General features: G+C 47.1%; 1 protein-coding gene across 6 annotated transcripts in view; it reads right to left on the minus strand.

Annotated features, from left to right (window-relative positions):
- Nucleotides 1-8,876, minus strand: part of GRIP1 (glutamate receptor interacting protein 1) — a 303,721-nt gene extending 294,845 nt beyond the window's left edge. For all 6 annotated transcript variants that reach the window (XM_021385102.1, XM_021385101.1, XM_021385104.1 and 3 more), the window contains exon 1: nucleotides 8,705-8,876. In XM_021385102.1, the coding sequence (XP_021240777.1) occupies nucleotides 8,705-8,759 (55 nt within the window). In that variant the 5' untranslated portion in view covers nucleotides 8,760-8,876. The remainder of the gene's footprint in view (nucleotides 1-8,704) is intronic.

Consider the following 16,859-nt stretch of genomic DNA (forward strand, 5'->3'; position numbering starts at 1 on the left):
TAACCTCCAGAATACAGCAGTCTCATCCATTCAGCGGGCACTGAATCTCACTCCCCAGAGTATTCTCTGTGTGACTACCGCTGTAGTTTCTGCCCAGCAGTTGTGTAAATAACGCACTCCTATCTCAAAAACAACACAAATACTTCATTGTTTGTCATCGAACTTAATTTTTTTTTTTGTCTGAGTAGCACATTGGTCTGTTAATTCCACTAGAGCCTTATCTCAGAATTAGGTCCCACTACTGTCATAATGACGCAGGCACAAGCGAGGACAACATTCTTCCAGCTAGCAATGTTTTAGAAATCAGTTTGGAGATCGCAGGGGATAATAGGGAGCTTGATGCAATTCACTTATTGAAACCATCCTGGCCTAGCTCAGATGCCAAAACACACCTCTAGCAGCTCTGATCTCATCACTGACCTTTGGTGAATGGGAGCTAGCAGCACAAAAGCAGCACTGTAAGCTCATCTTTCCAACAGCACAAAGGACATGGTACTCAGACCACAAAGACAACAATCCAAACAGAAAAATATAATCTAACGAGTCCACAGGTGTTACTCACATGTTAATAAAAGTTCTCCGTGAGCCCTCCCATCAGCAAATCCTGAAACACTGGTGCTCTGAGCCACACAGTCACTGCTCACAGGGACCCAATGCAGCTTCCTTCTTGCTGCCTATGTTATCCCACAGGCATTGTTGACCACAGTAGAAGGATCTGCACACAGGTCGCTGTTACTGGACTAGCTACTGTTATCCATTTGTTTGCTTGAAAAAGAAAACAAACAACAACAGCAAGAAAAAAAAAAACCCACATTCTTATGAGCATTCTCCTGCTGTGGAAGAGGTCAGACTAACTCCGGACTATGGAATACCAGGACTCCATCGCAGGCAACCGCAGAAAACCTGACAGTATTTCTGTCTTGCTTCCATAGAAACAAAAAGCTCATAACAGGAAAACTTATCTCAGATTTCATATAGACGTAGAATATCCTGAGTTGGAAGGGACTCATAAGGATCATTTGGCTCACCTCAACACATGCTCCAGTCACCGTTATGTTCTTCCTCACTTTGTTGTGTGTTCGCTTTAATTCACATTTCAAAGCATGGTGACAGGAAGATCCTATCTCGCTGTATGATGACCTAGCATGAAGCTTCTTAAGGAAGAAAGCACTGCACTGCCTACAGCGCAGCTCACTAACCAAAAGCAAGCACTTTCTGCACCACCTTTCTTCCTGTGAAGGACAGTTACGGAATAACACACTCTGGCAATAGGTTACATTGTACAAAATACCGTCTAAGGAGAAGCTCGCAGTCAGTTACGCAATATCCAACTAGCACCCACAGAATGGTGGCACTAAACATTCAGCCTCATCCCACCCATAAAATAATTGATGCAAATGATTCATTGACAGTTTTTTAAATTTTTATTTTGCCTTCATTGCATCTCCTTCCTTAGCCACCTCTCAGTGAGTAAAGAAATTATGCTGTTTTAAGAGCCAAACTTCGGTGAGACAACTCCCTAATGTCTGTGGGATCCCAATACGCAAGGAGGGAAGCAAATCTATTAAAATATTCTCTGCAGCTTTTCCTGCACAGTAGCAGAACCTTCACAATGGTGATTTTCAGTGATATTAAGGAATGAAAGAACGTTGCTGCCCTGCACAAAGCAGATGGAGATTGTGTCAGTCACGCCTGTCCTTCTCAATTCCTGCAGTAATTTGCAAAGAAAAAAAAAAAAAGCAACATTCCATGTGAAATATTATCAGTCTCCTTCATTCTAATGTCCTCTTATGACATTTTAACAGTAAGCAAAGAACTTTGCACCACACTGCACCTAACTTGCAACATAGAATTAGCGAAAAAACAGAATTAGCACTGAAAATGACTTTTTAAAAAGCATTAGCTCATCAGCTTAATTCAGAGCCATAAAGCCTGGCTGCCCGTACTATAGGACAAGCCAGAACAGTTTGTGTTGCCCAGCTATTCAGTACAGCTTGTGCCAACGGGAAGAGAAAGGAAAAAAATCAGTAAGGTGACACAGTAATCAAGATTATTTGCATCCAGCATAAATGGTACCAACATAATCCAACACAAATGAATTTTACAGGGCATCACACTCAACTTGCCAAACTTAAACACTGAGCAGGCGATCCCGCTGTCCCCACACAGGATGCTGGCACATCTCATTAGTCTGTTTTTGCATAGTCAGGACAGATGGTGCTCTGACATTTCAACGGATGTAGATACAAATGACTTAGGAAGAACATTCAAACAACACTGAATTTCACAGGCATGATCATAAGACCCTGCGCTGACTCAGTGCATCCTTATTTGTAGGCACTAACAGGATTAAACAGGGATCAGATACGAACAGTTTGGGGAAACTGGACCATCTCGGCATGCCTACTGCAGCCACTTGAGCAACACAGTCTTGACTGTTCCTCATGGAGAACCTTGAGTATTGGTAGTTCAGTCAGTTCTGAATCATATTTAAGAAAAAACAGTGGAGCTAAGTAGGTATGTGTTAAGATTCAAGGAAAGTTGTTTGCTTCTGAATTACTGAGGGAACACAGAATCTGTGCTTTAGGTTATGCTTCCCTGTGAAGTATAAGTGCACAGGAAATTCTTTCATCAAGAACTCATGTTTAGAGCTGAAGCTCTTCACAGCTCTCAGACACCTGCAAAAGCAACCATGCCCATTATCGACAAGTATTGTTAGTGCTTCCAATTGTACATGTTGCTGTTCTTTGAGAGAAGCTGGAGTGTTTGCTGCCACATCAATAAATCATTACACTTTGCTAGCAAATTCCCAGACCAAATCTAATTCTCCATTTTTAATGAACATGAGCAAAAACTCTTCTGCTTCTGCAAAAAAAAAAAAAAATTGCAGCCAGTATATCACATCTTTTTTCTGTATGGAAAAAAAACCTGGTTATGATCCAGTCACAGTAGATGGTCATCTCCCAGCATTCAGGAAAGACTGCATCTTCATGAAGATTCTCAAAGTTTCTGAATTATTTTAACACTACAGATCATAAAATGCTGTTAACATGGCTGTGCAGATCACCAGAGATATAAATGGTTTTTCCTTATTCTCCGTTCCTTTCATGCTAAAAGGACACAAGGGAGCAATCACTGCCTCTTTCTTGTCCCTGTGTCTTGGTTTTGAGAAGGAATGAAGAAACCGACGCAGCGCCTGTGTCCTCTGCATGCTGAGTGTCACTTTATCCTACTCAACCAGAGCAGTAAGTGACCTTCACCACTGTTCAGACTATCAAGTGAAGAAAGACCAGCTGCGCAAGATTCATCTTGACTGCCAGTTTAACTTTTTGGGAGGCGTGTGACATGTTGTGGTGGTCTCACCCTCATGGGCAGATGAGCTCCACTACACCGCTCTCTCACTGCCCCTCCTCAAAGGAACAGGGTGAGAAAATATGATGGAAGCGGGCTCAAGGGTTGAGATAAGAACAGGGAGATCGGTCACCAGGTATTGTCACGGACAAAACGGGCTCAGCATAGGGAGATTAATGCAATTTGTCTCCTGTTAACAACAGGATAGAGTACTGAGAACTAAAAACAAGCTAAAAAACTTCCCCCTCATCTCTGACTCTCCTCCGTGGTCACTCTGCCCCTGCTCCGCACAGGTCCCTCCCACGAGATGCCGTCCTTCCCAAACCGATGCCGCGTGTGTTTCCCACAGCTCTCCCAGAGCTGCTCCAGAACATCTCTGTAACGCGAGGCCCGCCCTTCAGGCACTGCCCCACACGGATCCCCGCGTGCGGCGGATCCCCGGCCCTCCCGCCCCACCGCGGGCCTCCTCCCACCCACGGGCTGAAGCTCCGGCCCGGGCTGCTGCTGCCGGGTATCCATGGGCTGCGGCCTTCAGGCCTCACCCACTGCAGCCCCGCGGCCACTCTGTGGCCGCACGTGGGGATGTGCTCGGCGCGGTGCCCGCGGGCTGCACGGGCACGGCCTGCTCCTCCGTGGGCCTCTCCTGGGCTGCACGGAGCTGCCGCTCCGCGCCTGGAGCGCCTCCTGCCCTCACCTCGGTGCCCGTAGAGCTGCTCCTCACATCTCTCACTCCTCTCTCCCATCTGCTGTTGCGCAGCAGTTATTCCGTTCCTTCAGCCTGCTCTCCCGGAGCACACCCAGCGCCGCTCGGGGCTCAGCTCTGGCTGCGGCGAGGCCGTGTTGGAGCAGCTGGAGCTACTCTGATCTGCAGCGGGGCAGTGCGGGGCTCTGCTCAGAGGGCACCCTTGCGGGCCCCAGCTACCAAAACCTTCCTGTGTAATCCCAATGCACACAAATGAGAAAACAGATAAAGAGACAGAAAGCCTCTGAACAAGGTTTCCAGTCCCAAGCTTTCCTGACACCCCAAACTTTACAGATCAGTCAACTGACTGCAAGCAGCAGGTCTTCAGCTTGCTTTCCCCAGCTTCTGAGGACCCACTTAGGCCCGAGAAGGATGAGATTCCTCTTACCTTATTAGGCCTCAGCTTACAGACAATGAACAGCTATCCTCATCCTTTTGTGTTGAAATATATGCTAATATTTTTTAACTTGTATCCAGAGAGAGCACAAAGCATATCCTCTGCTAAAGCAGCTTCATTTGTTCAGATGTAAATTGCTAAGCCACAATAACACAATTAAGTCCAATAATGGGACTGTATCTCTCACTTATCTGAGAAACTGATTCTCTCCCAACTTAAAATAAGCAGACAAGCTCACACAGCAGTGAGCTCAGAGACAGATGTGCATTGTCACATCTTCCATGAGAGCATGCTGGCTTTGTATTTGAGGCAAGATTCTTTAACCCCTGAGTGCAGGGTTTTAAAATGTTTCCTCAACTTCAGTTTATTTCCCTGACATAAAGAAATTCAGAAACATAGATGGACGAGCAGGAAATAAAAAGGCAGTCTTTCCTTCATCCTCAAAATAACTGGGCTACTGTGCTGAGAACAGAAGCAGAACAACTACGGGAAGCATAATACATTTAAACAATAATAATAACCTGGTTTTATCATCAAGATCAAAGTATATACATAGATGTATTCTTATAATTAATAACCATATACATTAAGGGATCCCAAGCAGCCCCTCAGTGAACACACAAAATATGCAAATCTTATTTTCTGTACTCCTGTCAAACTTGATCAACTATAAGGTTGAATCAGGAGTTTCATAAAATACCTTCATTTAACTTGACTGGAAGGGATAATGAGCAAAATTAACTCTGGGAACATTTTTCTTCTCAAAGTATTTGCTCAGATGTCACCTCAAGGAGTGTTTTAGGTGGTTTATAACAAGATTAGATTGGCATCAAATAAAAAAAATCATATTGTGCCATTTTTTGAGAGATGCAGAATACGGGGGTGGCATGTGCCATGTTATTTTCCTTCACTCAGGGCATCAGTTTTCGCCAAGGTGAATTAACAGTGTTGACCGCTTCTCTATCATTTTAGTACAAATGGCCAATTTCCATTAGCAAAATTCTTGTTTGGCCAAGTTTCTGGATAACCTCCATTTCAGCGCAGAACTTGAAGGAACTACAACGAAGGGCTGAGCAAAGGACTCTTTGAGGCAAGCATTCAACACAGAAGAGAAGTTCTGAAGCATGGAAGGGACAAACAAGGATACTGATACACTAAAATAACCCTGCTTAGAGCATACCCAGCACACCCATGCAGTGGTATCACTGTTTCCAATATCCTGACAGCTCTTCCTATAATGAAGTTTTTCGGACATTTTATTGAGCAACATGCAGCTGCAGTAGCGCCCGTGTCATGTTTCTGATGCACTAGGTGACACAGTAGCCATCTGAAATGTTCCACAAAGTGACGCTGCACTGGTTTGGATGGAGACAAAACATCAGTATCAAGGGAGCTTTTCATTCCACAGTGCCTTGGGGATACACCTGACTCTGAGGTCTCCGCACAGCCCCCGCAGCTGCTCGAGCAAACCCACCCACCTCTCAGCCCCATGTCTCAGAGCCCACCACTGTCCTCCTTCCCACAGCCAGGGACAGGGGCACGGACAGCTCTATACAGACACACGTGCAGCAAGCACAGCTCCCAAGACAGGGCTGAAAGGAGGACAGTGAATTTTAAAGAAGTGTCTGGGGAAAGACAGTCAATACAAATCAGTTGTGCCACAGCCAACCTCTCCTTCCCCTTACTCACACCACTTCCACCACCCTCTCCTTTTCTGGTTCCAACCTGCTGCTATAACATCTACACCTGCACTTGAAATTCAGGCTGTATACTAACTCTGTTACGGCAGAGAAGAGGTACGCAGACAGCGGATACAATGAAGCAGAGACTGAAGAGAAAGCCATCGGAAGGCACCTGGATGAACAGGGATTATTAAACTACTCACTAGTTTCCCACTCTTTCCTTTTTTTTTTTTTTCCCTCTTCCCTTGCTTTTCATTTTTACAGTCTGCTTTGGGAATATGCACCACCAAGAGACATCGGCACCAACCTGACTGAGGAGTGCTGCACTGTTACACAGCTGAAGCATTGCCACTCCGTCCTACTGGCATTTGCAGGGTACAAGGCAGATGAGCTCCTCGCACTGAAGGGAAATGCTGCTTGAACAGCCAGGTTGCATGTACATCAACCCAAAAAACGCACGTGCATGAAGTAGTTCTTATACGTAGAATATTTTTATTCAGTAATGTATGTATTATTATTCAATACCCACCAGAACCTGGGAGGGATAAATGGCTACTTTATATCCCACATACCAGTGTTCTTATATGTGACACATTCTGTAATGTAAACTGTATGTGTTTTATATCCAATGCTATTCTATACGTAACTTACAGACCATTGAAAGATGGATGCAATGTTTGTTTAAAACAACAGCATTGACATTCACAAAAGTCTCTGATAGCACAACACACGTCAAGTGCTCTGCAGAGCATCGGAATGGAAATATTTTCTAGAAACAGCAGAGGGGGATGTTAGCACAACTGGCTCTGAACCAGAATTTAACCGTATCTGTAATTGCCTTTTAACTCAATGCCATGCTAAACTTCTACATTAGCTAAAGATACACCTTCAAATCATTACTGCACTGGCCATTTTTCTGGCTAGTTTGAAAGCTTTATTTCATCTATTCTTTATGCCCAACGACAGTTAAATTCAGTGCTGATTAACAATTTGAACCATTTAATTTTATTTTTTTTTTTTTAGTGTAAGGAAGAAGAGTTCCCGTAACTGGAGCTCTGCTCAATTATTAGCTAAACTACAGCAATATGCAATGAAACATACTTCAGGAAGTAATCATTTACTTCAGGCACAGAAGAGCTTTTTTATTTGCACAGGGGAAACACAGCAAAGAGAAGCATCACAGTGATAGTATTATTGTAATATAAACCTATCCACCTGAAAAGGAAAGATTAAAACATATTAATTTGTTAACAGTTCATGCCTACTAGTGTCCTAACTGGCACTAGACCCATCAAAGCCTTGACCACCACTTGCCTCCAGCAAAGATGAGCCTGCATGGCACAGCTCACGACACAACCTTTATGCAGAATGAAAGGAGAAAATCTTCCCCATTTCTGACGTACTCAGATTAGATCCTTTCTAAAGTTTCCCCATCTGTAAAAGCATCTGATACATTCTGACAACTGTCTTCTATCCTATTGCTGGGATTCCTCAGCTGCACAGACATTCCTGATGTGAAGACATTCGACCTCACATTTCAGTAATGACTGTATTTTCTAAGGAGAGAGACAAAACATAGCTTCTCGTAGGCTAGATACCTGCTCCCACCTCAGTTACTATTTTTATTACGTCATATGTTTGCCAGTAGCCGCCCCTTAAGGCAGGAATTACAGCAAGGAGCAGGGCACAGCTCCGAGGCAGCCCTCCACCTCCAGCACAGGAGCACACTGCTCTCACAGAGCAAACCAAACCACCTCTTTTTTTTTGGTGGATTTCTGTTCCTAGCAGGACAGCTCTCTCTTCAAGAAGGCAGCAGACAAAAACGACTGTCCTACTTCACGGCTCCATGCGCTGCCATGGAACGTGAGGGTTTGAGGCAGGTGGAAGAGGACAGGCAGATCTAGAAGTTCCCAAATGTAGGTGCACCGGCCCTTTCCCACTGACTTAGAGGGACCCTAAGGCACGATAACCTCCGGTGGTAGAAGTCCTCTTTGTGGGAAGGACCGAGTCACCCTTTCGTTAGCGCAAAGAGAATGCTCACTGTGAACAGTGCCCAGGAACACGGCGCCAGGGTTCGGAGACCCGAGGCTGGCCCTCGTCCACCGCCTGTCTGGGGGCGGCGCAGGGGACCCCCAGCAGCCCCTGGGGATGCGCGGAAGGCACGGCCCCTTTCCCCGAAAGCAGAGACGGGGAGCCCACCGCGCCCAGGCACCGCTCCACGGAGGTGGGCGGGGGTCGCTGCCCCACGCCGGGAAGTTCCGCGAAGTCGCCGGGGGTGCCGCAGCCTCCTCCGCACGGCTCACCCAGGAGCCCGGCTCGGGGCCGGCGGCGGAGAAAAGTTAGTTGCCACCAGCGGAGCGGCGCCCACCCAGCCCTGACCCCCCGCCGCCGCCACCGCCCCCGGCGCCGCTCTCCTTCCGCCGCCGCCGAGCCTGCGGGAGGCGCGGGGCCGCCCATCCAGCGCCGGGAGCGGGCACCGCCGGCACAGCAGCAGCCCCGCGCCCGCCCTCCTCCCTTTCCCCGGGCGCTCACCTCGCTCCTGCTCGGCTTGCAGGCAGATGGGGATGTTCTTCTTCCAGCCCGGCATGGCTCCGCGCGTGCTGCTCAGTGCGGCGGGGCGCTCATGGCAGGGCGCGGCGGCGACCCGCGCTGGGCGGCGGGAGGCGGGGGAAAGCGGGGCTCGGGCGGGCAACGCGGAGGGGCGGCGGCCTCGCGGGGGGAGGGGAAGCGGCGGAGCCTGAGGGACGCCGAGCGGGGCGGGCTCCCCCCGGTTCAGACGGGGACAGGCGAGGGGCGAGCGGAGGAGGGATTGTGGGAGGGGGAGGCGCGGAGGGACGCCGGCCCCGGCGGTCGGCTGCGCAATGGAGGGCGCCGCGGGCGGTCCCGGCAGGTGGGGCGGGGCAGGCGCCGCCAGGTGCGGCCGGGCCGTGGAGAGCCGTTCACCTCGGCCCCTGGGCGGGCCGCTCCGCCCTGCAGCCCCGCCCCGTTGGGCCGGGGGCGTCCGACTGGGCCCCGCCGGGCGGGGTCGGAACAGCCACACTTCTCCATCTTGTCACTTGTTGAAGGGATCGAGGGGCTGCGGCCCTCGGGGCTCCCAAAATGTCGGGTGCCCCGTGCCCTGCCTGGCCTCTCGCCTTGGCCCTGTTAACGGCGTCCAGACGGGCTCACGCCGTGCCCTGCATCGCAGTGTGTCTCTTCACACGTGGAAACGAAGCATGAGGGACCCCACGGAGCGGGACCGACCCCAAAGAGAAGGGAGGTTCTGCCATGCAGCAGTCACTACTGCAGCCCGCTCCTCTCAGCCTCGTGACCAAAAGGCCTCAGATCTCGCCACCGAAACTGTTCTTACGCAGCCATGACCTAAGAGCAGACCAATGCTACAGCAATTAAATATTCCACTCATATTTGACCAAAAAGAAAATAATAATTATTTAAAAAAAAAAAACCCTATAAAGTGTCAGTTTTGACTTCTACTCTGAAATAATGATAGCGATGTAAGTGAAGCCTAATTATTTTTTTTCCGAGGCACTTCTGGGGGTGGATAGCTGTATCTGCTTCACTGTGCCTAGCAGTTGTGTTGTGATTATTTCTTGCAGTAATTTCCTCACATTTATAGAAACTGCAATTTTACATGGTTTAACAGCCATTCGTGAGTCCTTCATCTTGACTTGAAGGGTTTCCCAGCATTAACTTCTGCTGTGAACATAATGACAGTTTCCTGACACAGCATTTTTCCACATTGACTTGGTGCCCATGCCTCAGGCAGAATGTGCTCCTTGATACCATGAACACCCCTTGGAATCACAGAATCATAAGCGCTGGAAAAGACCACTAAGGTCATCCAGTTCAACCATCAACCCACCACCACCATGCCCACTAACCATGTCCCTCAGTGTCGCATCTCCACATTTCTTGAACACTTCCAGGGACAGTGACTCCACCACCTCCCTGGGCAATTCCAATGCCTCACCACTCTTTCTGAGAAGAAATTTTTCCTAATACCCAACCTGAAGCTCCCCTGGCATAACTTAAGGCCATTCCCTCTCAACCTATCACTACTATCTGGGAGAAGAGGCCGACCCCCATCTCTCCACAACCACCTGGTCATTGTAGAGAGCAATAAGGTCTCCCCTGAGCCTCCTCTTCTCCAGACTGAATAATCCCAGCTCCCTCAGCTGCTCCCCGTAAGACTTGTGCTCCAGACCCTTCACAGCTTTTCTGCTCTTCCCTGGACACTAAGACTTCAATGTCTTTCTCGTAATGAGGGGCCCAAAGCTGAACACAGTACTTGAGGTGCAACCTCACGAGTGCCCTTGATCAAAGCCCTACTGGTGTGGCAGCAGCGGCTGGCCTTCTTTTGTGTCCAGTTCCCCAGGAGCAGTGCTGTGTCTGGGGTAAGGCACTTGCTGCATTCTACTGAATTCTGGAGAGTGCAGCAAGGAGCTGCTTTTCTGGCTGTAAAAAGGCAGGTGGCAGCTGGCCAAAAACAAAAATCAGTGGCATAATGTGGGGACATTCAGGTTGGATATTAGGAATAATGTCTTCTCAGAAGGAGCGGTGAGGCATTGGAACAGGCTGCCCATGGAGGTGGTGGAGTCACCATCTCTGGAGGTGTTCAAGAACCATGGAGATGTGACACTGAAAGACATGGTTAGTGGGTGTGGTGCTGCTAGGATGGTGATTGGACTAGATGATCTTAGTGGTCTTATCCAGCCTATAGGATTTTATGATTCTATGAATGTTACCAAACCAAAAATGTTTTAATAACTTAGCACCAGCAGGCTGAGTTTTTGCCAGCTTTGCCATGTTGGTATTTTTGTTTCATTACTGAGGGTGCTAAATTTAGATTTACTGCATCCTTGAACCAGAGTCTTGCATCCCTTCTTCAAGAGACATACTTACAGTAATATTCTCCTTCCTTTCATCTTAAATAATGTCATTTTTCTTGTCAGAAGGATGACTATGCACATGAGTGTGCATGTGGATGTCTCAGCACTCTATAGCAGAGTTCCCCAGCCAGAGCTGTGTTCGCAGGACCATGCTCCCAAGAGATGCCCCGGGGCATGCAGGCACTGTAGCATTGCCTGAGGTGGTGTGAAGGGAGTGGGGCCCAGGGTCAGCCCGGCACAGGCAGCACCCGCACAGGGATGCACTGCTGAAAGCGGTCCCATGGGTTTCTGGAGTGCGCACAGCAAGGAGATGGCTTGCAGGGCACTGCTTTAGAGGCTGTATTGCTGATTTAAAAAATGCGCTCTGACACTTACTCTCCTAACCTATGCCATTTCTTGGGCTTTAAAGTGTTATGGAATGAAATAAAACTTCAGATGACTGTATGTCATCCATGTCCTAAATCTTACCCCCTGCCTCTGATGCCCAGCTATTACTCCTCACCTTTCCATTAGGGATGACAAAAAGCACCAACATTGGGCCCTAACACTGCATTTCTGGTCCTCCAGTTGACTTCTGGCCAGCACTGGAGTTCTGCAAAATTGCAGGTCAGAGGAATAAAGTAATAGATGGCCCTACTCTCCATGAAAATGGAGAGTAAGCCATTTTCTAGCTATTTTTTTTTATATTGCCATCACTTTTAAAGTGAGTAAAAATCCTCCAGGACAGAATGCGGGATTCTCCAGGGTCCTGCAGGAGTCATGAAATCACAGCTGCTGTTTTGGATTTGCTCCAGAAATGTATATCAAAAGGAGGGATAAACCCTACTTATTTATTTATTTTTTTCTAACTATTGCTGGCTTTTCAGGAATAGGCACACTACATATTTGCATCACTGTGTGGAATATATATGCTGCTCTCATGCAAGACCTTACTTATAAATCCTTTTAAGCAACGACGCTCTGTAATTCCCATTTCTGTGCTACAGGAAAAGCTGGCATGGGTGCCTGACTCCAGTTAATTTAATTGCATTCTGTTACTCACATGAGCTGTTTCACACTGAGCAACTGCTTCTGTGTATCCCGGTGCTAGTAATGGAAGAAAGCGGTCACCTGATTTAGATGTACATTTTATGGTGAACATCTCACACCCGTAGCATATAAACTTCCTGCCAGGTCTCTTCTGCCTACAGCTTTTCCCCTCAGAGAATTTTAAATAAATTGAATCTTGATTTTCAAGGAGATACTCTTCCTTCTTGCTTTGTACTGCAGCATGGATGTCATCTGAAGCATGTGTAATAGCACCCTGGAATTACACAGTAGAAGAAGTGTAATATTCCCAAGGAAAGGTTTTATTCTGATGAGCATTCTAAAGAGGAGATTTAATTTTATTTTACTTTATTTTGTATTTTATTTTATTTTTAAATTTTCTATTCTTATTTATTCCTTAAAGGCCAGGTAGGAGAAATATGCAGATGGGTAGAACTGATGTTTGGACAGTTTCTCAGTAACTGCAAATGTGTACCAATAATTACCTCTACATTACAAAAGCTGCTTGAGCTTTTAGGTCTTTCAACACTGCTTTTCTTTTTCTTGGTGACTGACACTCACTGTTGAAGTTCATATACACATTTGTGGTTACAGAGAACTTGAGAAGTTGTTAAGGAGAACATCTCCTGAAAACAAGAATCTGAACCGATCTTTTGAAATAATAGAATCAAAGAATCATTTGAGTTGGAAGGGGCCCTTGAAGGCCATCTAGTCCAACTCCATGCAGTGAACAGGGACACCTACAGCTCCATCAGGTTGCTCAGAGCCTCCCTGGCCTGACCCTGAGCGACTCCAGGGATGGGGCATCCACCTCATCTCTGGGCAACCTGTTCCAGTGCCTCACCACTCTGATTATAAAAAATCTATTCCTTATATCCTATCTAAATCAACATAAATCTGGATGCAGTACTCCAGATGAGTATAAAATATCTGTGATAACAGCAAGAGATCACAGCTTTTTCAGGTTTTTGGTCATCCAAGCCCCAGAAATGTCCACATTGTTCAGAACAGGTGGAAGAAGCCAGAACTCACTGCAGTATCCTTGGTGGTCCTGCAGCATCTCCTGCGCCACATGGAAGGACAGCAGCTGAGTTCTGACCCTTTTAAGTCACCAGTGCGTGCCTGAAATTGACACATTCCTGCCGAGGGTTGCATTAATGCATACAAGTCACATTAAAATGTGATGTCGTTTCATTAAAATGTGGTACTAATCTCTCCAGAACTGAGTGCTGGGCAGAATGGAGCTGCACTCTGTACAGCATCACTCTCCCTGCACACTGTATTTCTCTTTCTTTATTTTCCGTGTATGAAAAGGGTGCCTTATCTTGAAAGCTACTTGTCACATTACAGAGCATCAGTTCAAAAAGTTCAGAGATGAGACGGAGCATACCAACAATTGATTTTTTAGATGCATTTTAACACTTTTCATAACAAACACTAACAAAAAACAGGAGGGAGCTCTGCTGCAGCCGTGCAGCCATTTGCTGCTGGCCTCCCTGGGGAGGGTCCTCCCTCCCTACGCAGCACAGAGGACATTTCCTTCTGCTCACTCCTTTTGTGGCCCCAGCACTCTGGCACAGTGGCAGAGCTCATCAGGAGAGGAGGAAGCCTGTGGAAATGGGCCTCTTGGGAGGCATTTGTCACCTGTCTGTGCATCGCAGGCTGGGCAAGAAAGCAGGTAGGCACCCGCATGGTTAGCTTAGGCAAGTTGACGCAATTCTATCTATGCTCAGCATCAGAAATTTAGGTGCTCCAGTGACTGTAGTTGAGTTTTGGTAGATGCAGACTGCCAAGGGAATAGAAAGTTACAATGTAATGTTAGAGTCTGTACTGGTGATTTTAGAAATCTATATTCTAACTGTTGCCTGTGTTATGTGCCTACCTGCCTCTGGATTTAGCCATCAGGCCACTTCTTGTTTTGAGAAGGCGGGAAGATTTTCTCAGTTTCCTTTGGAAGAGACACTTTAACATCATTTGTAAGGATCTCAGATCCTTGAACAGACAGATACAGCTTACAGTTAGCAGAAGATAATCTTTAGAGTCCTGGTCATGCCAACATCCTTGTGCCAAGCAGACACAAACCAGAAGGATGGCAGGCTCCCTGCTGCCGCTTTCCTTGTCCTACTTCTGTGACCTACCCCAAAACCAGAGATACCATTTCCCAGCATGCTGAGGCTTTAAACTCTGGACTGGTAGAGATGCCTAAGTTCCAAATTTTGTTTGTTATGTGCTGCTAAAATAAAATACTCCAATTAGTCCTTGTAACTGCATTGTTTGCATATAAATGAGTTTTGTAAATCTGTTGCAAAAGACTACAGAATTATCACTGTAATGAAAAACCCAGATTACACGGACATCAACAATCTAACTCACTGCTGCCTTTTCTTCCTGATATTGAAGTCTAAATATAACCAGAGTATTACCTAGAAAGAGATTTTCAAAAAATGGAATTACTTAAAACTTGCTTGTCTGGAAAAGGTGCCTCTGACAACTAAAACAGTTTTAATGAAAAACATCCAAAATTATCTGAAAGTACCTAATTATTTGTGATGTAACTTAAGGCCCTAACCAATATATCCATATTGCCAATGTGCTTAAATTACTGACAATATTAAAAATCCGTAAATGACCTTATATACGACATCTGCAGGCATTCCCATCTCTGGAAAAGAGGATGTAGTGCATGTTATGTTGTAAGTTCCACCCTTTGCCAAACAGCTTTGCATCTGTCTTTTGCATGTGTCCCGTTCCAGGAAACACGCTCAGTCACACACAGGAAGTACCTCTGGAGATCATCCAGTCCAAGCTCCCTGCTCAAAGCAGGGTCATCCAGAGCAGGTTGCTCAGGACTGTGCCTGGTCAGGCTTTGAGTATCACGTATCTGCAGAACTGCTGAAGGTGCACTCTGTCCCATTGTCTGCATCATGGAAGAGAAAAGTCAGTATTGGCCTCAGCATCAGTCCCTGGGACATACCACTAGTGGTCGGTCTCCACCAGGGCTTGGTGTCACAGCCCAGCTCTGGTGCACCAACCTGCTTGGTGCCCACTGCTTAGCACTCTGATGATCGTGTGGAGGAAGGCATCGGAATATCTCCTGCTAGCACAGCAACTTTCATTCTTCAGGCATGGTTTTTAACAATGTAAAGTTATTCTGTAGGGAGGAGAAAAAGCCTGCAGCAGTAAAGGAGTGCAGTTTTGGGAACATCCCAGGTTGTGAAAAGCTTGGGATAAGCCCACATGGAATAATGGGCTGTGAGGCATCTCAGGATGTGGAAGGGTTTGGGAAAGGACTGAAGAGCTGGACCTGTGGGTATCAAATCCAGACTGCGGTGACTGCCATTCTTCACATTCAGTGATGAAGGCATCACAGGGAGTGATTTCTGATTTCACTGTGGCCAACGAAAATGTTACTGTTACAGATACTACATGTAGTGGAATGAAATTTTGCTTCCATTTTAGGGACAATTCACATATTTCCTCTCTCTCCCTTGGTCTTCCATGATCCAAAGCATATTCCATGGAGATATAAGGAAAATGAGAGAAAGAGAGCAGACATGTAACTCTCAATCCTTCCATGTGAAGATAAGAGCTACAGGTAACCTGAGCAAGGATTTTATGCAAGTACCGCTCTCTGTAGAGACAGTCACACTGCCAGAATGATTTGGATTTATACCAAACATATAATCACTGTGCTGTCTCAGGTTTCATGGCCTGTAAGCCTCAGTGGTTATATGGAGAGATAAACTTTACCACTTTGATTTTTCTTGGTGTGCTCCTGTTCTCCGAATGCAGCCTGAGCAGAGGTAGAGAGCTTCTGGGAGCGTTGGTTGTGCTGCCAGCAGCTGTGTGTTCCCTGTTTGCAGCCCATCGGCTGCCACTCCAGAAAACAGCCCATGCAGAACAGACTCAGTTTGGCCCCTGAAATTCCCAAGGTGAATACACTTTCTTCACATACCTTTCCTGCATGCTTCACTTTGATGCTTGTCTGTGCAGAATTCTGATAAATGTATTTACTTACTTTTTCTGGCAAGCAACCTGCAGACATGAATACTATTAATGACACTCAGCACACTTTGGGAAGCCCATTATCAGAAAGCCAGCTGCTATTTCAGGCACATTAGTTGTACCCATTATCCACACACAAGATGCACGATTGATTGTCCTACACATCCCCCCTAGCTGAGAAAGAGCAACTTGCCGATGCTGAACCAGCCATGAACTTACAGCAGTGAGGTGTAACCAGGTCGATGGATTTCCACTGCAGAGTATAAATGCCCCACTCCTTGAAGGCTCAGTGCAAGCTCAGGGAATACATTTGCTTCCTGGAACAGAAGGTCTGGAGCCACAGATAGTCAACCCAAGTCTCCATGCTGACATCAGCGCCCCCTCCTCCTAATACATCTTGCACCACAAGTGTTGATTTCTGCAGGATGCAGAGCAACCGAAGCAGGGGGAATTCCCATTGCTGTCAGAGTTACCATCCTTGAACTCTGCCACCCTCCAGATTCAAAAGGAAGCATGGGTTTCCAGCGTCTGCCTGCTGCGGGAGCTGTTGGCTGGCACAGAGGGCAGCCAGAGTGAACAGCACTGAGCACTGTTTCTGTGCAATGGCACAGGCTGCCCAGAGGACATGGGGTCTCCTCCCTGGCGATCTTCAGAATCCGCCTGGACACCCTGCGCTGCTGGCCCTCCTGGGCAGGGGGTGGAGCAGATGGACCCAGAGGGCCCAGCTAACCTCAGCCACTCTGTGA

Source organism: Numida meleagris, chromosome 1, assembly GCF_002078875.1.
Source record: "Numida meleagris isolate 19003 breed g44 Domestic line chromosome 1, NumMel1.0, whole genome shotgun sequence".
Taxonomy (NCBI): domain Eukaryota; kingdom Metazoa; phylum Chordata; class Aves; order Galliformes; family Numididae; genus Numida; species Numida meleagris.